We start from the raw sequence: 27,632 nt of genomic DNA on the forward strand, positions 1-27,632 counted from the left end.
AAACTAACTCTTTCCAAATGGCTAACTGATTGTATCACATACGTTTATGAGGCTTCTAATCAAACCTTATCGGTCAAACCTAAAGGACATTCTACGAGATCAGTGTCTACATCCTTGGCTCACGCAGCTCGCTTACCATTAGACACGATTTGTGCGGCTGCTACTTGGGCTAAACCGCATACATTTATCTCTCATTACAAAGTGGACAGGGTTTCTAGGGATAGGGCAACCTTTGGTTCCACTGTGCTCAAGAACGTTCTCCCGTGAGTTCCTCAGGATCATGGAGCTAGGGACGCTACCCATGTGTAAGAACAAAGGCGAGATTGAACACTCTCACATATAGAAGTTATGTCCTTACCATAATGTTCCATGTGGAGTGTTCATCTCGCCTTTGTTCTTACATTCCCACCCTCCCACCCTCAGGAAGAACGTTCAATTTGGTGCCTGGTCTGGAGTATTCTCCTTCTGCAGTTGCAATAGTTGTATTTGTATGATACACTTGTGTATATATATATATATATATATATATATATATGTATGTATATATGTATATAGATGATCCTTTGATTGTGTAAATTTTGGTATGAGTGTGCTCTCTATGGCTGCTGGTTTGCTTGCAAACTAGATCTGAGGTAAAGGCAGAGGGGGATTGTGGGTATTAGGTGATCTCGAGCTTCTTCTCGATGCAGAGCTTGCAAGCGGCCGACACGGAGCCGAGGATCGGCTCCGAACCCATGTGTAAGAACAAAGGCGAGATGAACACTCCACATGGAACATTATGGTAAGGACATAACTTCTATTTACTGCAAGTTGGATGCCTTTTCTACGTCCACTTCACTAAGACCATTCTCCAGGGCCTCCTGGACCCTTATCCTTCCTTTTTCCCACATTACCTGAATGTTAGTAAGGTAGTATGTTTTTGCTTCTAGTACAATTGCATAAGTCCTACTTACTTATAACAGTAGATGTTCATAGAACATACTGTTATACTGGCAGTACCACCCACATTCCCCCTTTTTTGACATGCGTAGTTTGGTGGTTGTTCAATGCTGCTTCACAGCCTTTGTTTAGTGTGTGTGGGTGCATGTGCGTGCATGTGTATGTGTTTTTTATTTGGAACAGTAGAAGTTCCAAAGCTTGTTTCCATCTTCTGTTCCTGCTGGACCCTAGAAAACCGAAAGGGTCCTATCTGTTGGTCTATAAGACAGTCCCTGAACTGCCAGGTGATTGGTCCATCACACCCACAGAGAGGTAGTGGGCGGGACTCTGAGCTTTAGTAGTCTGCCTGAGGAGGGTAGCAGGGGACCACTACCTGACTGCCAGTGTAAAGCCTTTGTTGTACAAGCATCTACTGATACAGGTAACTAGGACTTGTACAACTGTATTTTTTTTGGAGCCATATTAGTTGTAATCCTTTTACCTGATGTTAGATGACGCAGGCTGACTGCTGAGTAAGTTTGTAATTATAAAGTTGGGGGAGGGGTTGCTTTGGGGTTATAGTTAGAATGTACTGTTCATGGGGGAGGGGATGATGCCTGACAAGGAAATCAACCTGCAGATTTTCTTTGTGTTGCCCTAATGGACTTTGATTAGTTCACGTTTGATGAACTGTACTGTATTCCATTTCTCTGCCTGGATTTCAGTCCTTGCACCTCTTGGAAGGTTCCAGAGTGCCAAAGTTCTAGGCATTTAGCCTTTCAAAGGTGTTCTGCACTGGCAACATTTGCAAGAAATTGTTGACTTGCATTACTGATTTTAAATGAGGATTGTATTCATATTCAGTCAGGTAAAGGCTGAGGTACTTTGTCTTGTATATCTGTTGTCGTTTTACCTTTGCCCTATTTCTTTCTTTTTTTTTTCTGTTACTGTCTTGTTTCACTTATCGCAGTCTAATTTGTGGAATGTAGCGCAGAATAAGATAGTGAACTTGTTCAAAGCTCTGGATCACTTTTCACTTGTGTACAGTCTAGTTTCAGTTTAGGAGTTTTCTACTTTTGGCATCACAAACACATTCACCAATGCATGCATGCACCAACACATGCAGACATACACGTGTAAAATCCCACACTTTTTTTCTAGAATGTAGTTATGCTGGTAGCTGATAAAGGGAGATATGCTGCATAGCAGTTTTTGTTCTAGTACTAAAAGTTTGGTCATTTTTTTAAATTTACTTCACAGAATCTTGTAATGTCACTTCTTTATGTCCTCACTAGAGGTTTCTTGCCACTGACAGTTTGGAAAGTAAGCAGTTGTTGAGAGCAGTAGTGTAAATTTGATTGACTTTTTTAAACATCTTTATTAAACATTATTTTAACAAAAACTTGACATGGGTATATATATAGTAATAGAAAAGAAAAAAAAAGACTATACTAACGTTTATTTCATTTTCAAGCAGTAAACATTTTAACAGTTTTCATAACATAAATTGCTCAGTTCCTGGATTCCTTTAAATTTCAGTACTTGTCCTGAATGCTACGCTGTCTGTATTGTTCCCACAAATTCCATTTATTATATGTAATTAGCTCCTTCCTGTTCTAAAGATCATATTTTCAGCTCTTTTATCTCCTTTACAATACTTGCTACTGCAGTTACAGTTTACATTTTGATTTGCATTTTCTAGTAATATATATATTTTTTTGCGGCCAGTAATGCCACTTGCCACACTGTTTGGGCAATTCAGATCATATGTCCTATTTCAACATAGTAATGTCCTTAGTTGCAAGAAGCATTTACTCTCCCCACCATTTCTGACTTGTGTTCTGTAGTTATTGTGTCTTTCGGCTTTTCCCGGTTAGGGGTCGCCACAGCGGATCTCCGGTCCGCTAATGATTGGCAGTAGATTTTTATGTGCCGAGTTGCCAGCTCTGACGCACAACCTTCAACGAAGGTACGTCCATTCACGCATGTCTCCACACAGAAGACATTGTAGCTGAGAATCGGACAGGATGTCGTACTGTGAGATGACAACGCTACCGCAGCACCACTGCCGCAGTGACTGTGTCCTGTAGTGATTGTTTAAAATCTGCCAACTTGTTACATTGACAAAAAAAAGTTTCCAATTTACCACTCTTTTCCTCGTCACACCTCCAGCATTTGCTATCTACCCGGGGAAAAGTTCACTAAGGTCTGCTTGGGGAATAGAAATACCTATGCATATACTTCTATGCAAAAATCCTGAACCTTCTGGACTTGTCCCTTCCTTAAAAGCTGTACAGATGTCCTTTAATTGTTCCTTTGTATATTGCTTTTCCATTTTGTCTTCACAGCCTTTTCAAGTGTCCTCTAATTCTAATCGTTATTATACAGTATTTTGTGTGTCCTACTGACTGTCCCTCTTTTTAACAACTTCTGTCTTACACTCTACTAAAAACACTGCCACAGCTGGTCTTTTACTTAACTGTCCTCTGTCCTTTCTCTCTGCCTGTAGTTTGGTTATTAATCCCTGGAAGTGAAAGTTGGTGTCTAATTAGCAATCCAAACTCCTCTTTAGCCTCATTCCACTCTTACCTTTCCCTGTCTTGTTACTTGGTTCCAAAATCTTCGTTTGCTGGTTTTCTCCAGTAAGTTTCAGCCACCTGTTGCCTACATTCTGTACCCCTACTGCAGTAATCCGTATTGGTAAAATCTCATTTCTCCATTCCCCTGTTTGCTAAGTTTTTTTTCTTTTGACAATGAAGCCGTTTTGCATGGTTGACAACAGAATATGTAATTATCAGGTTGGTTATATTATTTGTTACAATTTTCTTGAGGTTTGCTGGGAGGGTTATTTGCCATCAGGCTAATGACTTGTACTTCAAAGCAAGTCTCTTGTCTCTGAGACTATGTTCACAACATTTGCAGGGCTGTTGCCTAAAAATCTGCAAGGAAGTATTATTTTCCCCTTAATAGCATCGGCTTTGAGTTATCCTTGTGGTCAAGTCTGTATTTTCTTCCTGAGGAATGTCCTTTACCTGTTGCCTTGTAATCTGCTACATATCTCTTGAGTAGAGAACTTCAGCTTTAGCCTTACAACAGTTGCTTATTAACTTGAATATGTATTATGATCGTATTTCCTTCAGGTACAAACCTAAGAAATTTTTCACTGTTATAGGTTTATGGGTGTTTATTTGGCTAATGACTATGGGGGAATTTTTAAGCCTAGCCATCAAGTTTCTGATATGTTCTAGTACCTTTGGTAGTGTAAGTGGGTGCTTGAGAGATGAAACATTTACAAGCAGGGTCCTGGGAAATTAACCATTAACTGTGCCACTAGAAACATAGGTGCCAAACCAGAGATGAATTTCTGGTTCCCCATCCAGTTGTCCAGGTTGCACTTGAACTGGGTTAGGGAGAAACTTTGCTTCACATGGATTGGGAGCCTGTTCCAGTGATGCTCTCTGGGATACATACCATTTTTCCAGCAGGTCCTATTTATACCACAGTTTAAGTTTAGGTTTACGTCTTTAGAACAGGTAATTCTGGTGAAGAGGCCCAACACAGTGGGGTCCTAAGATGAATTGTATGCTAAGCATAGATCTCCTCTTAACAGCCTATAGGTGACAGAGTGCAGGGAAAGGGCTTTGAGGTGGTCCGCATATGACATGTTATTTATGTCTTTTAGTGAGGAACAGTGTACGGTTCCAGTTGTTGAATGTGCCTTGTATTCAGTAGTAGGTCTGAATGCTGGCTACAGTAGTCCTAGGACCAAACGCTGAAGGTCTCTGCTGGTAACTTGCTTCTTTGTATTGATGGACTCCCCAGTTCTAACTTTCTGGGTCTTGTCTGTAAGCCAGCTAGCTACCCAGTGGGTGACAGAGGGATTTATATGTAACCGCTTGAATTTATCAACAATGCCCAGGTGAGGTATTATGCCAAATGCCTTTGCCAGGTCAAGGTGTAGGCAGTGTGAACTGTTTAAGGCTATCATTTCTTTGGTGACTTTCTCAAAGAAGTCCACTAGATTGAGAAGGCATGACTTCCCCTTGACAAGACCAAACTGGATTGGGTTCAGTGTCTGGAGGTTTCCTATGTCACTTATTGATTTCCATGATGATTCTTTCCATGACTTTGTATACTAGTTCACTAAGATTTATGGGTCTGTAATTTCCAGGACCGATATTTGCCCTGCCTTTGTGCAGAAGATTGATGGTTTGTGAGAGACTGTTTGGCGGCTACAACAACTTGGAAACAGTGATTCCAAAGGGCCTGATGTGTTGTGTTTTATGCTATTTTTAGACGGCCTTGATTATTTTCAGGGCCCATCAATGCAGCGAACTTGGCTTTTGAGAGTACTAAAGATCTGTTCCCAAGTGATTGTTGGGGAGTTCTGTTTGATGGTATTTCCTGAGGGGAAACTGGAGGGGGAGCGGGGTAAAATTAGAGCTGAATTTGTTAGCCAGTATGTTTGCTCTATCTTCTGGCTCAATGTAGGTGGCTGCATTAATAATGAGCTCTGCACACAATTGTGTATGGCCTTTGAGATTGCAGATGCAGCTAAAGTATGTATTGTGGTTATTCTTGGCCTGGGAGGCCAGATTTACCTCAAATGTGGCTTTGATATACTTTTTTGCTCAGAGTTTAGTTTGAGACTTTTTATCCTGCTGGGCAGTACACTTCCCAGTTTGCCATGATTTCCTTCTGTTATATTGTCTGTTGATATTGTGATTGCACCAGGTGGCTTGTTTTTGAGAGTTATGTATTTATTCCTGGGGAGTACAGTTGCCTGTATGCAGCAATTAACATGCTTGTACATGTTTTTTGTGAACAGTTCTGCATAGGGAGTAGTGTTCCCAGGGTTTAGGATGTTTGGAGTTTTGTTAGGTTATCACTTAATAGCAGGAAGTTAGCCTTAGATTTGTTCCTGAATGTTCTTGGGTTAGCTTGTGTCCCTGGTTTTATTTTTAATTTTAAGGAGAACATTTTTGTAGCAGTCCTGTACCTGTGGACGTACTTCAACATTGGGTCAGTGGGTTTGCTTTTACTGTATTTACATGTGTACTGTAGCTGGTCAAGCTTTGAACTGCATAACTCACTTTATATCATAGGGTTAGGTTGTTGGGGGCATAAGACAACTTAACATACATCATTGCGTTGTGCTGCAAGCTGTACACCCCTTTACCCCTTGCCTTATGTCACCATTGTGTTAGTTTTCCAAGGGCAACAAATGTGGTGTAGAGTGCATTACCTTATTGTACCTTGAGCCCCAGATCCCAGCACTCATGTTTCTTGAGATAAACCATGTAGTAACTTGGCATGCTTAATTAGGCTGCTTAAGAAATTTGTGCTATGTTGGCCTGTTATGGCTGTGTGTTTGCAGTTCAGTAATTGAATGCTGCAAGACAGTGGCATTCAAGTCAAGCTGTAGGCTAAGTTTTGCAAAGCAAGACCTTGGAATGAATTGTTACATTTATTCATTCAGTCAAAGTTGTCAGTGAAACTGCAAAAAGTTTATGATTAAGAACAATCTGTAGCTCTTTTAACACTGTAGATCTAAGTTATTTTTACTGGTAGCTATTCTTTTACTGTTTGTAGTCCATATTGACAGGTCCTTCCTGAACCCATCCTCTTAGAAAGTTTGCAGAAGCTTCATTTCCCATGTGTTGTGCAGGGTTTTCTTGATTTGAGAACACTGAATTTTGTGAAGGTGCATACATAGTTTGAAGTCTGCTTTACTGGCTGCGCATTTGCAGGTAAAAAGTTACCAGCTTTTAATAAAACTGTATTTCCAGATAAGCTTACCTTCATTATGTCGTCATGGGGCTTAAATTTTTTGAAATGCTTTGTCATGCTAATGTCTTGAAAGTTAACTTAGTTATACACTTGTTAAAATGAGTGAATGCCGAAGCAGTAGGTTGCTCATGTAGTGCTAAGCACCGCTCCTCAGTCTGTTGACCCCCTGCTCAATATGGAGGAGTGCAAAAAAAAAAGGCTCCTCATACTTCAAAAACTTTAGCAAGCCACTTGCTACATTTGTAGAAATGGGCTAGCTGCAACTTATACCACACACTAAGTGGTGAAGCAAGCATTTCAGTACTGTCAGCAAGAGCTGTGTTTTATTTCCATACAGGCATTCAGAAAATGCTGAAATGCAAATGAATGCATTCCAACAGTTATCTGCTGATAGTGCCCGGGATGGTGTGCCCCTGAATACCTTATGCCTGGGGTGGCTGGCCCCTTTGCCATACCTTAGTTATGCTTCCATTGAATGCAGAATACTTTGAAATGTGAATAGCATAGAATCATACTAAATGTAGTCCTTGCGTGATTCCTGATGATGTATACCAGTTTTGTGTGTTTTTTTTCTTTGTGTTTTGCATGTATTTTTTTTTTCTTTAATTGTTTTGTAACAAGTGTTGAGGACCATAATGTTGAGAATGCCTTATTTTATTTTTCTTTCTCATTTCCAGTTTGGCATTATGTAGGAGCTGCAGGAGGATTCCTTTTCTTATTAATTCAGTTGATGCTGCTTGTTGAGTTTGCACATAAATGGAACAAAAACTGGTGAGTTGTTGTATATGCTAGTCCAGAATCCAGTTGATGTTGGTTTCTTACGTGAACAACTTTTTTTTAAATGACTTGGTGGGTGACACAATGTCATGGCTGTTAATTTGTCAATAACAAACTTTTCTATTAAGGATTTTAGTTATGCAAATCTTTTTATTTGTTATGTTTGCATTGTTCAGATTAGCTGTGTAGCATTTTCGCAGTGGGTGAGTTTTAAAGCAAAGTGTTACTTTTCTGTTTTCTGCTAGAAAATTAAAATTTAAGCATATGTCATCACTTGCAGCTTAGTTAATAGTACTGCTTTTGTGTAAGATGTGTGCCAAGCCTATAGGAGTGCCAAGTGAATGAGTCACATATGTACTGCAATAATACAGATAGGTATCCAAGTCCATCTTCTTTAATCTCTAGGATTTAGCTACAAGCTCAAGTCAGATTGGTACCAGAAACTTTCCTAGGTTGTAGCTCCTCCTGTCCACCCATAATATCCCACTTAAACATACCCTGTAGATTTCCAAATAGGTAGCTCAAGAGTTCAGCACTTCTCCAATCATTAGCCCTTCTTTTGGGTGTTGCCTCCACTGCGAAGGGGTAGGTTGGTGGGTTTTTGAAGTGGCTAAATTCTGATCATCTACTTTTACAATAAGCACACAACTTTCATGTCGCGGAAGATCCAGTCCATCCTTTTCAACCTTTAGGATGGAGTCCCAAGCATGACCTCTTGGGTGGTAAAGAAAGAAAATGTCATGCAAAATGGTGGTTCCAAAGATGGACTTCTCCCTGAACACCTCATCCATCCTCACTGTCTTGTGAAAGTGTGTGAAGAAGCCCAAGTTACAGCCGTCCAAATACTGAAACATTAGTGAAGAAGGCCTTGGATGTAGCCAGTGCTCTGGTAGAATGAGCTGCTGGAAGTAATGGAGGCTGCTTGTCATGCTTTTCATAACAAAATTCTAATGCAATCATTAAGCCACTTTGCCAGTCAGCTTAGAGACCTTCTGTCCCAGCTTGTTTTTGTGCAAATTAAACTAAGAACTGTTTAGTCTTTTGAACTGTTTGGTTATGTATAAGTTAACATGTCAGTTGTGTGTGGACCTCTAGATGATGCAAGAGGTATTTACTTTATTTGGAATAGCTAGGAAAAAACAAGGAGATTGATTTAAAAAAATAAATAAATAAATAAAGTTATGGTATATACATCCGGCATAAAATGAAGGACCTGTTAATGTGAAGTATTAATCTTTCATTATGGAAGATCAGATTGATTGAATCAATACATAGACTGTGAAATTCAGATACTTGCCTAGCTGAAATAATTGCCACCTAAAAGAGGGACTTTCCAGGGTAAGTACTGGTGATGATGCTGGTTCAGAAGGTGGCAGAGTTAATTTCTGCTTCTCAAACGTTAGGCTCCATAGAGGTAATTGTCTCTTTAATTGATGCCTAATAAATAAAATCTTTTTAAGAAAAGACGAGAAAAAAGAAGGCTCTGGACTTCCAAGAATGGTGACTGACTCGGTAACACATCTGATTATAGTGCCCTTTGTGTGAAAATTGAGAAATTAACAAAAAAGTAGTGAACGTTATCAGTTTGGAGAAATTTAAATTATTGGATAGTAATTATACTACCTGGGTCTAGCTAAGAAGAAGGAAACATTTGGAAAAGGCAATGGGGTAATCAACCAAAAAAGAAGAAAAAGCTCTGGCTGTGAAGAACCTCTCAGCAGTTCAGCATAAATAATTCTGGTTGCAGCTTTAGTATATACAATGGTATTAATTTTTTGAAAAGTACAGATAAGCATCTGGGCTGGTGTGTTCTCCAGCAGCATTTATTAATTGAGGTGTGTATGCTTTAAATCTGGCAATCAGAAAGCAGTTGAGACGGCTGCCTATTGAAATGTCAGCACAAGAAATGCTGAGTGCTGACAAGCAAGAAAAAGACCGAAAACACAGGAGAAGAGTGGATTTTGAAAATTGCTTTTCTTTAAACAACTTTTGGGGAGGAAAGCCCCCCTCCCCTGCACACACTCCTGTAAGGGGGCAAGCTTCCCACAATCAGTGAACTTATGTATAGCAACTCCGAGATCACCATACCTTGGAGAAAAGGGAATATTCTAAGGAATGGCATTTCTGACTTAGTATATAAAAGTCTCATCTTTTGGCCATTCAGTCTCCATATTTCAGCTCTCGTTTTACTGTGGCTCAACATTTCAAACGGTTACCGTTGAGACCTATATTGGAGAAGATGCAATCATAGCAGCAGAAAGGGCAGCTCCTGACAGAACTGCGGCAGAAGAGAAGAATGTTAAAAATAGGGACACCAGAGTGTTTGTGGAAAATGATTATTCACTGTATGCCACATGGACGAGAAACAAGTTTATCCTGGAAATTAGGCGATATTGAGAGTTAGATATGAGATTAAAAATTATCTATCCAGCTGCCTTCAGAATATTGTATTATTCCAGAAGGATCGGGTATTTTCGAATACAGAACAAAAGAAGGAAATAAAGTTTAGTCAACAGTGTGTGTGTCAGCAAGCTGAAGGGGATTCAGTTTCTTAATCCTCCTAATAATAATAATAATAATAATAATAATAATGCCCATGGAGAGTTTCTGCCAATTAAACCTCTTTTCATTGTTTGAAAGGAAAGTTCTTAAGTGACATGAAGTCAAGGAGCTGACTGGAAGAATCAGGGCTGCCTTGTACTCAAACGAGAGACTGTTGTTAGACGATCAAGGTAATCAGATGACCAGCAACACGAGTGAATTTAGTAAGTGGGGAAATTGTAAAGTATCTGTCCCACTAGATGTAATTTAGACTTGTACACAGTGGTTCTGTAAGAAATGGATGAAAAAGATGGGAAGTGTTATTAAGGTAAACTAGGGGAGAATTATAACGCACAAGTCATACTACATAAAACTCTCACATAGCCAGCACCTGTGGGGATTAGTAGATGTCAGTTAAGTATAGTTTCTGGTTGCTTGAGTGCTGCTTTGCGATTATTGATTAGGTGGTATACCAGCATACGAGCCAACCAAAAATCTCAAAGCATTGCCTCTTCTGTTCAATGTGGAGGTCATTATTCCACTGTACTCTGCCCTTAAGAGAACAACCATTAAGTACACTGTTCCCTTTGGTATGCAATTTACCAGGCATATGTAGTAACTAGAACGACCTCGCATGATCCTTACCAAAAGAATACAAAACGTAACAAACCTGCCTTATGCAGAGCACCTTAAAGCCCTTTCCATCTACTCAGTTTCCTATAGATTGCTATGGGTGTGATCTTTGCCTGGCTTACAAGGCATCCAAAACCCCGCACTTATGAATGTCCTGCATATTTTTACGTCAAACAATACCAGAAATACGAGTTTTGAGGACTTAATTTTGTGTGGGACTTAAACGGAACATGCTGGAGAGACTTCCCCTGCTATGGAACATCCATATGAAGCGGAGTTTGTCTGTTACCCAGTTTAAGTGGAACATAGAACAGTGGATATGGAATAGGAAATTTTACACTGGGCCTGACACCCACGTCCCTTATGGGCACAGGTAGCTTATAAATGCCAGGCCGTCAAAGTCTTATTTGAATACAAGATATTATTCTTTTGGGAAAACATGGCTGGTTTTAGAAGGGCTCCCCCGACTCATTAACGTAGTAACAATCTGTAAATCTATTCAGAAAACATTTGTAACAAAACCTGTTCTATTAATTTTAGGTGTTCCTATGTATCATGGGCATTTATTAGGAGGGGATATGTTAAAAAGTTTATAAAGTTGTGTGTATGTGTGTGTCTGTCTGTGGCTGTCTGTCTGTGTGCGTGTGTGTGTATGTTAGTTTGACCATAATTACTGTCTGCCTCTATTAGAGACATGAGGGCCAGATCTGTGGTGAATTTCTGATTTCCCATCCATTGGTCAAGATTATGCTTAAATAAGGTTGGAGATGGACTCTGATCCACATGGATGACTGTTTCATAGCATGAAGATCCTCATCGGTCTTGCCAGTATGTCCTATTTATGTCACAAGCAAAATTTAAATCCTTGGTTGTAGCGGTTCTGGTACTGTTCATTTTGTGGATGTGCAAAAGGTCCATCAGACTTGTTTCAGAGTATGCCTTGTATGCCAGATATGGCTCACCTCTTAGTAACCTGTAGGAGACGGCATATAGAGATAAGACTTTAAGGTAATCCATATAGACAATGTGTTTATGTCCTGGATTCCTCTGATAAGGAGCCTTTGTGAGTATTCCAACTGTTGTATAGCCATAGTTAGGTAGCTACCGAAGGGGGTATTATATTGATGATGGGTCTGATAAAGTCCTAATAAAGTGTCATTAAAACTTCCTACACCTGAATGCCATGCCCTTCCTTGTATGTTTGACAACAGAGAATAATTTTCTCATCATCTTGGACAAATGTTGGTCAAAGGCCAAAGCAATTTTTACTTATGTTCCCAGATCCTTGACAGCTGGTGAACTCTTATGGGTGTTTTATTGATAGAGCAATTAGCCTGGGTGGTCATATTCCCAAAAGGCACTATAATGCATTTTTTGGCATTGAGTTTTAATCTGCGACTTTGGCAGCAGTCATTTGTCTGTGTTTGACCCTCTTGTAAGATGTTTGTGACATAGGAGGAATCTAGGATGGCTCCCAATTTGATTTAATCTGCGAACTTGGTAAGCCAAAGGCCATTGACATTAGCTTTTACCTCTAAGAAATAGATGTCAATTAGGGAAGTCCCAGCACGGAGCCCTGAGGTACTCCAATAGTGACCAGTTTTAGTGGCGGTGGTCTCACCAATCCTGACTTCCTGGATCGATCTGCGAGATGGCTGTCAATCCAGAGAATTATGTAGGGGTTTCTGCCTAGTTTGATCAACTAAACCCAAGTGGGGGTATTGTACGGAATGCCTTAGCCAGGCAGTACGCATGGTTTTCCCATTTTCCATTGGCCTAGTGATCTTCTCAAAGAAGTCCACCAAGTTTAGTTGGCATGACCTTTCCATGACAAAGCCAAACTGAGTTGGGCCCAGTCTCTAAAGGTTGCCTATGTCTTTGATCATTTCCATGATAATTCATTCCATGGCTTTGCCTATTAGACTAGTCAGACTAATGGATCTGTAGTATTCAGGTCAGTTGATGGTCCAGCTTTATGAAGTGGGATAACTGTTACAGTTCTCCATTCTTGTGGTACAAAACTTGTTCTGAGGCTGTAGTTTAAATGTGACTCGAGATCCTGATAAGTCATGTTTCAAGTTATTTAGGAAGCATTCTGGGATAATGTCAGGACCCGTTGATGCTGTGTTTTTGGCCTTGGTGAGCTCCGCTAAGACCAGCTCCCTGCTAATAGTTCAGAGGGGCTTATGCTTGTAGGTATTTCATGGTATGGATGGCAGTGCAAGAGTGGCAGGCACCAGCAGTACTATTCATCAGCACACATGGATGAATTTCAGTGATTTTGGAAAGAGCGTTAAAACTCCCTTTCTTAACACATCATTTGATGGGTCAACACTTTTTAGATCCAAGGTGAAAAATGTGCCCACCAGACGCAAGCAGTAGGGCAAGACTCTGTCTGCCATAGGGTTATGTTTCTCCACACCCCCAAAGGACTTTTTCCCAGAACCAGAAGGGTGGAAAGAAACTTTGGATCTGATGTCAGTCTTCATTCCATCCTTGACAGATGGGTTCAGTTCCGACATCAGAACCGACTTGGCCGTCACTACAGCTCGAGCCAGCCAAAAACTCTCGAGCTTCACTTCTACATAGAATCCCTCTCTCTCGATTAGCTCAGATCTGTTTTGCTGCTTTCAGAAATGGTCACGTTCAGGTGATACTCTCGAGCATTTGTGGGATTAAGTAACATTTTTTATAGCTTTTCTCTTAAATTTCCCTTTCTTTCTACTTTCATACTCATGTGTAATCTTTACATTATCGTTGATTCTTCTATCCTTTACAGTACTGTGCAACTTCCCAGCTGTCATTGTTGATAGTTCCTCTCTCTCGCTCCTTTTTGGTAACCTATCTGTCAATTTTTTCCTTGTTTCTCTGATATGACATGGCTGGTAAAGGTAAGGCCCCTTTTGGTTTCAAGAAATGCCAGAAGTGTGGCCATAAAGTCCCATCGTCAGATTTCTACTCGTTATGTGTCTACTGCCTTGGGTCCCTTCACTTACAGTATGATTGTAATATTTGTCACACCTTTGGCCACAGGGTCTTTGGTGGAAAGGCGCAACAAGTTAATTCTAAATGGACTTTTGCCTTAAGCTTTTGGAGAAGCCTTATCCATTCCTGATGAAGCTAAGACTGATATTTTATCTCACTCGTCGTCTTTGTCGGCAAGTTGTTTTTTTTTTTTTTTTTTTTTTAAAGTAGTTTCCAACCTCCCCATTGGTTCCAACTGTTCCAAAAGTTCCTTTGGAACCAAAGGCCTCTGCTTCTGACACTCTGGTACTGACAACATTAGTTTCAGCACCAAATACAATTCCGAGTCCTTCACTATGGAAGGCCTCGGCACAGGAATTGACATCTACCTCATAGGATCTGAGGGATTCTAAGAGAAAGTGGCTTCCCAGTTAGCAACCCTGGAGATTGTGTCCAATTCGTCCATAAGGCTGATCGCACATACAGCCAAAGGGACGTCCAGAGCAGTTGGTTACAGGCATGGCCATTAGGAGACGTGCATGGATGTGCCTTTGTGATTTTTGTGGAACCATTCAAGTCTTTTGTCAGTGCTCCTTTTGATGGAACATCCTTGTTTGGCCCGAAAATGAAAGAAACTTTGCCCAGGTGTGAAAAAGATGGTAATACCCTTTCTGCTGTGGGCTTACGTTTTTCCATTTCCCAAAGGTCCTTTTCTAGGAACCAGAGGAGTGGTGGGGAAATGTTCAAAAAAACGTTCAAAAAGCCAAGGGCCTTTCCAAGACGCACGTGGAGGGAGTTCCCCTAGGGGAAGAGGGGGGAACCAAAATGGAAGATGCTACCCTCATGGTAGAGGTGGTCCGCAAAACCATGGCCTCAGGGATTTATTCCCAGGTAAGCCCTTTCAGAGTACCTGAATGGAGGCCTGATTTGTCTTCCTCTGGAGGGAGTCAGGGGACGCTTGTTCTTGCACCTCAATGTCTGGCTAGACATGTTAGAATCTTGGGTGCAACGGACCATTCCCTTTTCTCAACCTCCCCAGGTTTACAAGAAAATCCCCAATGGTTCCACCCAATCTGAGGGATGCAACAATATAAGAAATTCAAGAACTGCTGGACAAGAGAGTCATCCATCGAGTGTCTCCAGACCAAGAAGGATCTGCAGCCTACTCAAGATTCTTTTTATTCCCAAAAAACACAGGCGACTGGAGACCAATTGAATCTCAGTATACTGAACAAATCAGTTTGGCAAACAAAGTTCCAGGTGGTCACAGTATAGTCCGTCCTTCCTTTCCTGAAGAAAGATGACTGGATGTGCTCAGTAGACCTTCAGGATGCTTATTACCATGTAAAGATGGACAAACACTCCAGAAGGTTCCTCTGCTTCTGGCTGAGAGCCAGTCATTACCAATTCAGAGTACTGCCCTTTGGACTCACCACAGCACCCAGGGTTTTCACCAAATGCATGTCAGTAGTAGCAGCTCAGTTGAGGCTACAAGGATTCCCTGTGTTTCTGCACTTGGATGACTGGCTCATAACTGCCTCGACCAAGCTTCAGCTGATAACAGCCAGAGATTACACCTTCAACATCTGTGCCCATCTAGGAATCACAGTAACTCTAGAAAAGTCCCGTTTAACACACGCACAAAATTTAGAATTCATAGGGGCAGTACCAAATACGCAGCCAATTATGAACTTTAAAAATATATGTATACCAGCACCACGTACCAAAACATCTTATGAAACCACCTTATAAAAACAATAAAATCTGTTTAATCGTGACAAACCTTTTGAACCTCAAACTAACTGCACGGTTCCTCCAGTTCCATTAATTGCCAGGCAACCCAATATTTCTTCTTCGCCTCTTATCGGCTCACAAGCCTTCCACTTGAAAATTGTATGCCAGTAAGTGGAAGAGATTCACTACTTGGGCCCTTGAAAAACAAATAGATCCTTTTTCAGCTTCCATAGAACATGTCCTAAATTTTTTTGGCAACTCTGTTTAACACTGGGGCTTCTCCTTCCAACATTAAACTTCAATTAGCTGCCATCTCTAATTTTCACAATGGCTTGGATGGAATATTCTTTATCCTCTCGTAGACTTTCTCAGTTGTTCCTCACAGGCACTCTGTTAAAGCCTGTGTTCAGAGGTCCAACTCCTCCTTGGGATTTGAATTTAGTCCTCAAGGCAGTGATACACTCTCCTTTCGAACCCTCTGTGGAGTGCAGTCTGAAGTTTCTATCTTGGAAGTCACTTTTTGGTAGCCATTACCTCCGCCAGAAGACTTTCATAGATCCAGGCCATGTCATCTGAGTCCTTATCTTATTTTTCATAAAGGCAGAGTATCTTTACGAACAAACCTGTCCTTTTTACCCAAGATCGTGTCAGAGACCAGTATTAACCAGACAATGAATTTACCATTTTTCTTCCTTAATTATTCTAACAAGGGAGAGAGGGCCTGCACTTATTAGATGTCCATAGAGAACTACGTTTCTATCTTCACAGAACAAAGAACATAAAACAATCAACTCAACTGATTTTCCTTTTCCACTGCAAAGTTGGGCAAAGCAATCAGCAAGATTACTCTAAGTGGCTGAGACTGCATTTCATTTATTTATGATAGAAACAAATTAACCTTGCCTAAACCTGTCAAAGCACATTCCACAAGGTCTATTGCCACTTCAGATGTATTTCAATCTAGAGCTTCATTGGACGAAATAAGTGCAGCAGCTTATTACAAACTGGATCTGGTTTCTAGGGGACGATCATCCTTTGGCTCAGTGGTGCTCAGGAATATTCTTCCATGACCCCACACAAGATTATAAGTATCTGGGGACTCTATTCCACTTGTTAAGGATAAATTGAAGATTGATAACATCAGATAAAGAAGTTGTGTACTCACCATAACGTTCCATCTGTGTTGTCTATCTTCATTCATCCTTCACTCCCCCCATCCCCTGTCCTTTAGGATTGTTTGGTGGAGTGGATCACATCCCCTTGAATCATTATATTGTTCAACCACAGTAGGTAAGGCTTCCATCTGGCTTACTTTACACATATTTTACTAATATGTAATGTATATATGTTTTACATGTTCTTTGCAAACTCGATCTGAGTTAATTGAGAGGGGATTCTGATTAGAGGTGAAGCTTGAGAGTTTTTGGCTGCACGAGCTGTAGTAATGTCCGAATTAGTTCTCATGTCAGAACCAAACTCGTATGTCAGGGATGAATGAAGAATTGACAACACAGATGGAACGTTATGGTGAGTACATAACTTCTTTTTTTGTATGTCCCAGACTTTTCCCAAAGACACCTGTGATAACAGAGCGTCTGAGGTATAGAGGGAATAACTTTAATGGACATCACCCAAGGGACAGAGGTGGACTTGCAGAATCGAGAGTTTCGAAGATCCTTTACTGAGAAACCCTTCTAGTACTCCTAAAAGGTTGCCTGACTGCTGCAGTTTGGAGGCATGTGGTGGGTGCCTGACTGCTGCAGTCTGGAGGCATGTGGTGGGTGCCTGACTGCTGCAGTCTGGAGGCATGTGGTGGGTGCCTGACTGCTGCAGTCTGGAGGCATGTGGTGGGTGCCTGACTGCTGCAGTCTGGAGGCATGTGGTGGGTGCCTGACTGCTGCAGTCTGGAGGCATGTTGGTGGGTGCCTGACTGCTGCAGTCTGGAGGCATGTTGGTGGGTGCCTAACTGCTGCAGTCTGGAGGCATGTGGTGGGTGCCTGACTGCTGCAGTCTGGAGGCATGTTGGTGGGTGCTCTCTTCACTCTTACACTTGACTAGCCATCACTCAAGATTCTTGGTGTGGAAGATAATCACCAGGGGCTACATTATTCCCTTTGCTTCTGCCCAGTGGACAAAAGGAGAATCCCTGGAGTTCTACCCAGTCCGAAAGAACTGATTGCTACAAAAGTATCAAAACTGTTAGAAAAGTGAATCATCCAGACCAGAGAGGATCCAGAGTCTAGTCAGGATTCTCTTTTGTTTTGAAAAGACTGGGGACCTCTGGCCCTTTCTGGAACTGTCACACCAATCAGTTTGTGAGATAAAGTTCCAAATAGTTATGGTGCAGTTCATTTTACCTCTTCTGGGAAAGGACAACTGTGGATGGGCTTGGTAGACCTTCAGGATGCTTGCTTCCATGTAAAGATAATGAGACGATCCAGAAGATTTCTTCACTTTTGTCTGGAAGCCAGTCATTTCCAATTCAGAGCATTGCACTTTGGTTTCACTACAGCCCCAGATGCATTCACTAAGTGCATAGCAGTGGTAGCAGCTTAAGACTGCAAGGGTTCTGGGTGTCACCCTACCTACCACTTTGACATTACAATAAATCTCGAAGAAAAGCCAGCTGATGGAGTCAGAAGCCATAGTATTCATAGAGTGCCACTTAGACGCATCTTAAATAGCAAAATTCCTAGAATCAAGAGTTTGACATCCATCTTCAAGCATCCAGTGTCCTCTCTTCTTCCAACTCCCCAGCAAGGATCATTCTTCAACTATTGGATTTAGTGGCTGCATTGATTACACTGGTTCCACATGCAAGATACGACTTGAGAGTGCTGCAGTGGATGCTTTCAGTTCATTGGTCATGTTAAATCATCCTTTTCACTTTCCCATACAACTCAAATAGTATGCAAGTGTCACATTTGGTGATGGTTGAACCCCCCCCCCCCCAATCTCCTTTGGTCGGCTGTTCACCTCTACACCCCCGATGGTCATTGTTATCATGTGTATCACAGACGTCTCCCTCTTGAGTGGGGGGGGGGGGGCATTTCAAAGGGAAGTCAGTCCAAGGCAAGTGGTTCATGACTGAGGCCAGTCCTCACATCGGTGTTTTGGAGATGAGGGTGGTCCTCCTAGGATGCAGGCCTTTTAGGACTCTCTCCCAAAAGGTGTGATTTTTTTTTTTTTTTTTTTTTTATCCAGACAGACAACGTGATGGTAGAGTAGTGCATCAGTAAGGAAGGGGGGGACCCATTCACACCAGAAAGCTATGAGTGTAGCAGATGGCAATGTCTTAACATTTTCTAGTGGCAGTGCATATCCCAGGGAGTTTCAGTATATTGGCAGACAAACTGTGAAGGTGTATTCTGCCTCATGAGTGGCCCCCTCAATAAGTCAGTGGCGACTATGATTTTCAACCGCTGGGGCCATCTGTGCTCTGAACTTTTCACTTCTCATCTGAACACCAGTGCAGAAGTTACTTTGCCCTGATTCCCCCCCTCCGAGGGGGCAGTCACAGAGGAATGTTGTAGTCCACAGTTGGTCCCCCAACTCTTCTTTATGCCTTCCCTCCTTTTCTCTTAATAACCAGATTTCTACAGAAAGCCATCAGGCAACTGTAATTATCATTGCCCCCTTTTGACCCTAGCAGGTTTGGTTTCCCTTCATCTGGCCTCATGTGAAACACACCCTCCTTTGGTGCTGGTTCTTCTTTCAGACCTATCTTACCTGTCCAATCAGCCTCACCAAGACTTGAAAGCTCTGAAGTTAACCACATGATTTCCCCAAATCCAGTTATGGCCAGGGATGCTAGGCTCTCTGCTGCAATTATTCACATTTGTATTTTCATCGTAAAAACACCCACAAGAAAGGTTTACTGGAGTAAATTAAAAGATTTGCTGTTTGGACTTCTTCAAAAGGCTTAAATCCTTTCTAAACTCCTCTTCTGTCTGTATTGGATTTTCTAGTGGGTTTATTCCAGAAACATGCCAGTTTTTCAACAATTAAGGTCCAACTAGCAAACATTTCCAATTTTGTTGATAGGGAAATTGGATTTCTAGTATATTCTTAAAAATCTCTCTTAAGGCATTCTTAAAAGGAACTTTTTTTGCTCAGACCCACTATCAGATATCCAGTCCCTCCCTGGGATATCACTTTGCTTCAGCCCTTAACCAGTTCAGTATCTGAACCAGCAGCATCAGCAAATCTGAGATCTGAATTGGAAAACTGTTTTCCTGGTAGCTGTTGCATCTGCTAGAAGAATTTAGAAATTCAAGTCTTATCTTACAAACCTCCCTATTTAATTTTTTACAAGGACAGTGTCAGTTCTAACTAATCCAAATTTTCTTTCCAAAGTGGCCCTTGAAGCTTTGATTAAGACAATTAACCTACCATTTTAATTGACTTTTCTAGCAATGGTGAATGTATCCTGTACCTGATGAATATTCACCATCAACTAAGATTGGGAGTAACTTTACCACACAAATCCAAGGCCCCATTCAACTAGGGCAGTGGCAGCATCCAGTGCTTATTTTGCTAGTGTCCCCAGTAGACAAGATTTGTGCTGCAGCTACTTGGTCTGCTGTTTATACCCTTTTATATGAGTGTAACCTGAACATGCATTCTAGCTCCCATGCATCCATCTGCTGCCCCATTCTTGGGAATATCCTTCCGTGAGACTACACTGGAGTTCTAGTAGCTGGGGAATTTGTCCTGTATATTGAGTTGGATGGAAACAACATTAGATACAAAATGTATATATTTACCATAATGTTAGATCTGTGTTGTCTTTTGCCATCTGGCTCAATATGCCTCTCTCTGTCCCCCTTAAAATTACTGGCCATTGGTTTTCCACCAGTTGATTGCTCTTGGCCTGAGCCTTGTCATATATTCAGCTTTCAGCTAATTTCAAACCCTTCTCATGATTGGTAGGCTCTTCAGAATTTTGTGTCCATTAAAGTGCTAGGGACAAGCTGTCAGACTCCGTCTGAGGTATTGCCAGGATAGAATGGAATTATGGCTAAGGTGGAGCCTGAACCCTGGATTCAGTAGCTTGAACAAGGTGCCGAGGTCAGATCTGATCAGATCCTGATATCCCTCATGTTGAGCTGGGTGGAACCAAAGATATCTATCTAGCATTATGGCAAGTACATAATTTTTGTTTATCTCCATTGTTAAATAGGTTGGTGCAATTTCAGTGTGCGTGTTAGTTTTTACTTAAAGCTATATTATGGTGCAAAAATGTTAATACATTTGGGAACATTTCTTATGTCTGCATCTCACTAAAATTTACTTAATTTATTTCCATATCCTCTGCATTGGAATGTCATAAGTTTTTTGTCTTTTGTCCATTCAGAATTTAACTGTTCAGTAGGGTTTTCATAAATTTCTCCAGAATTTATTAATTTACTGTTTAGTTGTATCAACAACTGTTGCAGATTTCCTTCCCAGTTCTCTGTAGTGCTTCTTTAGTTGTATTTCAATTACTAATTGTGTACCTTTTCTTTGCATTTACCTGCATCTCCTAACCTTTTTTTGACATTTGCAGACACATTTGCTGTTAGAAGTGGTGTAACACAAATCTTGATCTATTTATAATGTGCTTTTCTCTTAACGTATTTGTTTTTCAAATCATTTTACTGACCTTTTTCATTGTCTATATTCCTCTGAGCTAGACACTTTCTGGATCTGAATATTTTAATCATTCCTTGTGAAAAATTGATACTGAAGCATGCCTAAAATAACAGTACATTAAGTGAACACTGAAACATTTCAAAGAAAACTTATTTTTTTTTTTTTACTTAACACTTTCCATAGGACCTTTTGAAATACTTGATAAACATAAATGTCACCATTTTAAATCTTGCTCAAGACATTTTTTCTGGTAGCAATTCAGGTTGTGTACATTAAATTTGTTCATTAATTCATTTAACAACTTTCTTCCTATGTTTTTTAAATACAAAAAAAAATGCAGCAAGCAGGAGACACCAAGCTGAAACTATAAAAAATGTATTAAAACAATAAAATGCCATTAACCATGCACTTTTATTGGCATTTTATTGTTTTAATAAATTTTTTAATAGTTTCAGCTTGGTGTCTCCTGCTTGCTGCATTTTTTTGGATTTACACTTAGTTACTGGCAGAGAGGGACTTTGGTGCGGGGTGACTTTTTAGCTGTTTTCCATGTTTTTTAAATATGCAGGGTGCAACCTCATTGAGTCTTTTATGTATGTGAACTGGGACCTTGGTGGTCCATATCCAACCACAGTGTTGAGTAAAACCTCTGAGGAAGACAGTGACATAAAATGTGTAACAGACTATAGAGAAATGTAGAACAGATAAGGTCAATAAATAATCTAAAAAATAACAAATTGGCACTTGAGTAATCCTTTAGAAAGTTGTAGTAATAGTATGACAAAGTTGGAGAGTGAAGTGAAGCACAAGTATTTCTCTATATAATATTTGATGATAGAATGAATGTAAAAAAAACATTTTTGGTACCAGAATTTACCCCAGCAGATTGTGGCTGTTTATATATAATATTTGGGGTGAGTTTATAATTATGCTGTGTGAGCCAGCTAGCTTTTGAAAGGTCTAGTTGTTATTTGCTTTTACTATCCCCAAACCAGAGAAAAGATTCACTGAGCTACTCACTAGTGCCATGAGCTGTAGCTCTGTTTGATGATCTTTGTGTTTCACTGTTGCAGTCATTACATTTGGGTAATCTGCTGGCAGGTTGCCCTCAGTCAGCCTGAATTCCAAAGTCTTGGGTCCTGCGTCGGTTGCTGTCTTCTCTTCCATGATGTCAGGTCGTCAGGGGTATAAAAAATGCAGCCAACGCCATTTTCTTCAGTCTTTCTTGCCGTGCGGTACCTGAAGCAGAAGCATTTCGCAAGTGCAGGTCGGCCGACTACTGAAATATTCGAGTTTGAGTTTCAGAACCGAAGTCTTCACTAAAGCTAAGTGCCCCCGTTGGGGAAACTTTTTTCTTGCTTTTTACCGATGTCAGAAAAAGTTAATAACTGCATTACTTTTGGGAAGCAAATACGTCATAAGGATTTCCATTTATACTGTATTCCTTGCCTAGGCCCTGATCACAACGTGCCTGGCTGTCGGTTTTGTGCTAGATTTAACCAAAGCACTATTAAATGTCGGTATATTTTTATCAAAGTATTTTGGAGACAGATTTAACTACCCAGAAATGTCATTGGATAGCAATGCGACTACCAGAGTACATAAAAAACGCAAAGAAAAGGACAGAGAAAGGCAGTCGAGATCCAAAACCGATGACGAAGCTTCGCCTAAGCCAGTCGCCCTTTCGCCGGTACTCAGTGAGGCGCTTTCACAGCCCCTGATACCCGCTACCTTCGAGTCGCAGGCCTCTACCGACACCCATGTGGAGTCCAGCATGTCCCAAGATACTGAAGGTATTGGACCAATGGATGTATCTCCCTTGGATGGGTCCGGAGCCGCTGAGCAGGCACCAGCTTCTGAGGGTGTATTCAGACCTCAACATTTGTATATTAAACCGACAGCTGCAAAACCAAAGGCAAAAGCAACTTCTAAGACTAAAAAACCGATGCATGAGCCACATGCACAGGCCTCTATGCCTAAAAAACAGATGATCAAAATGGCTGAAGACCTTATTACCTTGATCAGGGGTGTACTCATCCCCCTCCAGATAAAAGGCCTAGGCAAGACACTGACTATGAATCTTCAGATCAGGTTTCTATTTCTTCTGATTCCTCTTCTGATCAGGAGTTATCTTTACCTCCCTATGAGGATTCTGATGCTTCGGAGTCTATTCCATCTGCATCTCCTCCTGAGGATTATTCTTTCGGAGAAACCTTGTATACTTTGAGGGAGCATTTTCACTGGGAAAGTCAAGACTTCTTAGAATCAAAAAAGAGGCTCAGGGATTTCCTCCTCCTCCCTCAGCACAAGCCTTTAGCCATTCCCCATTTAGACATTCTGGATGATGTGTTTTCGGAGTCAAGCTTTGACCCCTGACTCCTTACCTCCGGCTCCCAGTAAGCCTGACAGATATTACAGGGTCCCTGACTCTCATAAATTTCTATTTAGAAACCCTGCTGCTGATCCTGAAACTATTTCACAGGGTCCAAATACAGTTAAGGCCGCAACAGCAAAAAATCCTACCCCTTTTGACAGAGATTCAAGGGCACTAGACAAATGGGGGAAAAAAGTTTATACATCTGCAACCTTGGCAATCAGGGCCTTAAACTGTCAATTTCATATGCGTAAGTACCAACAACATGTTATGGGATTGCTGAAACAGAAAATGTTGATTTCAGAATGTGTAGAAAATAAAGAATTGCAGGAATTATTGCATGCAGCTGAACAAGTTGGAAAGCATACTTTGCAATGTGGTTTTGATTCCGTAGAGGCCTCCTGCAGGGCCACAGTTACTGGATCTGTGATTAGGTGGCATGCCTGGTTAAAGGAACAACATTTGCTTGTTCATGTTAAAGCCAAATTGTTGGATGCACCTTTGCAGCATGATTCTGTTTGGTATTAAGGCAGAAAAGGTTTTAAAGAAAATGGAAGACAAAGCAAAGTCTATGCAAACTGTTAAAGACTTCTTATAAGTGCAGCCACCAGGATTCAGTAGACACTGGCCTACAAAAAATTGGTCCTTTCCTTTGTCAGACAGAGCTCAAAGGGGCAAATCCAGATGTCCCTAAGGGTTCTAGATACCAGCTGCAGGAGTCATACAGGTCAAAGCAATGGGGCGCTTCCACCTCCAAATCTGGAGGAGATAAAGCGCAAACCTACAGAAAGCAATCCCAATTACTTCCCTCTGCCTACCCCAAGCACCTATCTTTTGGCAGCACCCATCGGGGGAAAATTAGCACTTCTTGCTCAAAATTGGCAGTTAATAACCCAAGGCAAGTGGGTACTAAACATCGTATCACAGGGATACAGATTCCATTTCCACACTCTGCCAGTGGCAGATGATTGGCCAGATCTGCCAAAAAATCAATGGGCAGAGGCACAGAAACAAGTCACGTCCCTCATGGATATGGGGGCCATTCAGACAGTACCAGAACAGGAAAAAGGACAAGGTTTTTACTCAAGACTGTTCTTGGTACCCAGAAAGGACAAGGCCTGGCGGACAATACTGGATTTATCGATTTTGAACACATACCTGGACATTCCAAAATTCAAAATGCTGACTTTGCAGCAGCTTCTGCCCATGCTGGGCAAGAATGCTTGGCTGGTGACTTTAGACCTAAAAGAGGCATACCTGCATGTCCCAATAAGACAGTCGTGCAGGAGATACCTCCGATTCAAGTCTGGCTTAATGCATTACCAATTCTTTGCACTGCCCTTTGGCTTATCTACTGCGCTCAGGGTCTTTACAAAGTGTCTGGCACCAGTAATTGCATTTTGCAGACAAAGAAGTATACAAATATATCCTTACTTGGACGACTGTCTCATTCAAGCAGAGGACAAGGACACTCTTCTCTGACACCTGGCATTTGTGAAAAGGCTTCTAACTTGCCTAGGGTACACAGTAAACGAAAATAAATCACACCTGGTACCCTCTCAAAAGATAACATTCCTGGGTGCAAGCTTGGATACAACTGCCCAGATAGCTTACCTCACGCCAGACAAGCAAAGGCAACTGACTGCTTATTTCAAACTGATGGCAACAAAGTCCCAGTCTTCTGCAAGACAAATTCTGCAGGCTCTGGGCTTCAATGGCATCCTGCATCCTACTAATTCCATATGCAAGACTGCATATGAGGAAACTTCAGTGGTACCTAAAAAGTTTATGGAGTCAACATTCACACAGTCTGGAAACAATGATTCCTCTCATTTCCTGCCTCCAACAGGAGTTTCTATGGTGGGCAAAGGCATGTCACCTCAATTATGTGTTGGAAAAGCTCACCCTGCCTCTATTTGAACCAGCTGCTACCACTAACCTAAAGTTCTTATCATGGAAAACAGCTCTGCTACTAGCAATTACTACAGCAAGAAGAGTTTCAGAGCTACAGGCCCTCATGGCTGTAGAGCCTTTTATCATCTTTTACCCAGACAGAGTGTCTCTAAGGACAAATCCTACTTTTACGCCTAAGGTGGTTTCCAGTGTGGCTCTCAACCAAAAATTTATCTGCCAACTTTTTATCCAAATCCGCAGAACAAGGGGGAGAGAATTCTGCATTCCTTGGACGTACACAAACAGCCAAGAGTCTACTTGAGCAGGACAAAAGCTCTAAGAAAAACTGAGCAATTACTAATGTCCTATGCTGCAGGATCAGAAGGAAAGACAATTTCAAAGTGGATAAGCTACTGCATCCGTTTCTGCTACTTACACCATGGTAAACCTGTGCCCAAGGGCATTAGGTCTCATTCCACCAGAGCTGCAGCTTCTTCAACAGCCTTTCTCAGAGGAGTACCAACCAAAGACATTTTAGAGGCTGCTACTTGGAATTCTGTTCACACCTTTACAAAGCATTACTATTTGCCTCTCTACTCTAAGTCCAGGGCAGGCTTTGCCACTGCAGTACTGCAGGGCCTTATAGCCGCACCTAATGCTGTTTAGCTCCAGCCTCCCAACCATAGCTTTGGGATTCTACCCTAATGTAATGACTGCAACAGTGAAACACAAAGAACATAGTACAGTTGTGTACACTTACCATAAATGTAGATGTTCGAGTGTATTCACGGTTACAGTCCAGGTTACACTCCCTCCATCCCCCTGTCATCCTGAAGTTTATCTTTCCTTCTCTATTGTCATCCTGAAGTTTATCTTTCCTTCTCTATCTTCTACAGCCTATGTGGTGTATTTACTTGTAGATGAAAGTATAGTTTATAGTGATGCATGTACTTATACATATATAAAATTTTGCTACCTTTTTGGGGGCAACTGACATCGGGGGGCAAGAAAAATTAAAGAAAATGGCGTCGACTGCATGTTTTATACCCCTGATGACCTGACGTCATGGAAGAGAAGACAGCAACCGACGCAGGACCCAAGACTTTGGAATTTAGGCCGACTGAGGGCAACCTGCCAGTAGATTACCCAAATGTAATGACTGCAACAGTGAATACACTTGAACATCAACATTTATGGTAAGTGTACACAACTGTACTTTTTCTGTTAGCAAAATCGATTAGGGTGTGTTGGCTGTGTGTTGAAATTATTATATGCATTAGCCTGAGGACCTTTGATTACAGAATTAACTGTTATTTCCCAAAAATTACATTGCTCCATGGCAGATGAGGACCGTTTGATACTAGTCCATAAGGAGATGCACTGTTTCATAGATATGCAAGTGCAGAGTCCTGTTTGTTTTTGTAAACCGTGGTCTCTCTTGGGCGTACATGTCAGAAATGTCTGGCAATTTGTACTTGTTTTACAAATAATGTAACTACACAGCAAGGAAAAAAAGTTAAACATCAAAAGAAAAACAATGGGTTATCATGTGTGCTTACTTTTTTGCCCCTTATAACTAGGCAATATATGTATGGCCTTGCTTTCAGTTTCCCTGAGTCCACATCCTTGTATCCTCCATTTTAATATTATCACCGACGCTGTCATTCACTTGCCAGTGTGGTGGATTCATGTTATAGCTTTTTGCCTGCTTCTACCCCCAGAGTATACAAATCCTGCGCCTTCATCATTTCATACTCCAGCCTCTTGCCTAAGATCATCTTTATGGCCTTCCACTTGCTTACTTTCCTTTTGTCTGTAAGGTCTTTAAGCGCAGTGTACAAGATGTTGCTTTACCAGTATACTGTATAGCAGAAGAGTGGCATCTGTCTTAAGTCTTCGTCACTTCCATGCAGTCTGGCATTACGTTGGATGTTATAAAGCTGTTACACGTGTGATGTGTGATTCAGTGAATGATGGGATAAATCATTAATCATTTTTTCTTCTCTCTCTCTAGTTTGTACGAGGTAACATTTAAAATGTTGGGACCTGCTAGAGCGAGTCCCGAAATACTGAGACTGTGTCCGAAAAGACAGACTTGTGTATAGTAAGTCTGAGATGCCATTTTTTGGAATATTCCCTTTTCTTTGAGGTATGGTGCTCTTGGAGTTGGTATATATAAAATCAGAGGATGTGGAGGGTGCAGGGGAGTTTGTCCCCTCTGCAAAAAGAAGTTTAAAGGAGAAGAGCGATTTTCAAAATTTGTTCTTCTCCTGTGCTTTCGTTTTTTTTTTTTTTTCAGCTTGTCAGCACTCAGCATTTCGAGTGGTCACATTTCAATAGGGAGCCCTGTACAGTCTTCCCGAAGTGCTTACAT

General features: G+C 41.2%; 1 protein-coding gene across 1 annotated transcript in view; it reads left to right on the forward strand.

Annotated features, from left to right (window-relative positions):
- The window catches only part of SERINC5 (serine incorporator 5), a 1,123,885-nt gene that overhangs the window by 649,577 nt on the left and 446,676 nt on the right, over positions 1 to 27,632 (forward strand). Inside the window, exon 5 of the mRNA XM_044063720.1 lies at positions 7,386 to 7,479. Coding sequence (XP_043919655.1) covers positions 7,386 to 7,479 — 94 coding nt within the window. The remainder of the gene's footprint in view (positions 1 to 7,385; positions 7,480 to 27,632) is intronic.

This window comes from Protopterus annectens, chromosome 2.part2 (genome assembly GCF_019279795.1).
Source record: "Protopterus annectens isolate FY-2018-M chromosome 2.part2, PAN1.0, whole genome shotgun sequence".
Lineage (NCBI taxonomy): Eukaryota > Metazoa > Chordata > Ceratodontiformes > Protopteridae > Protopterus > Protopterus annectens.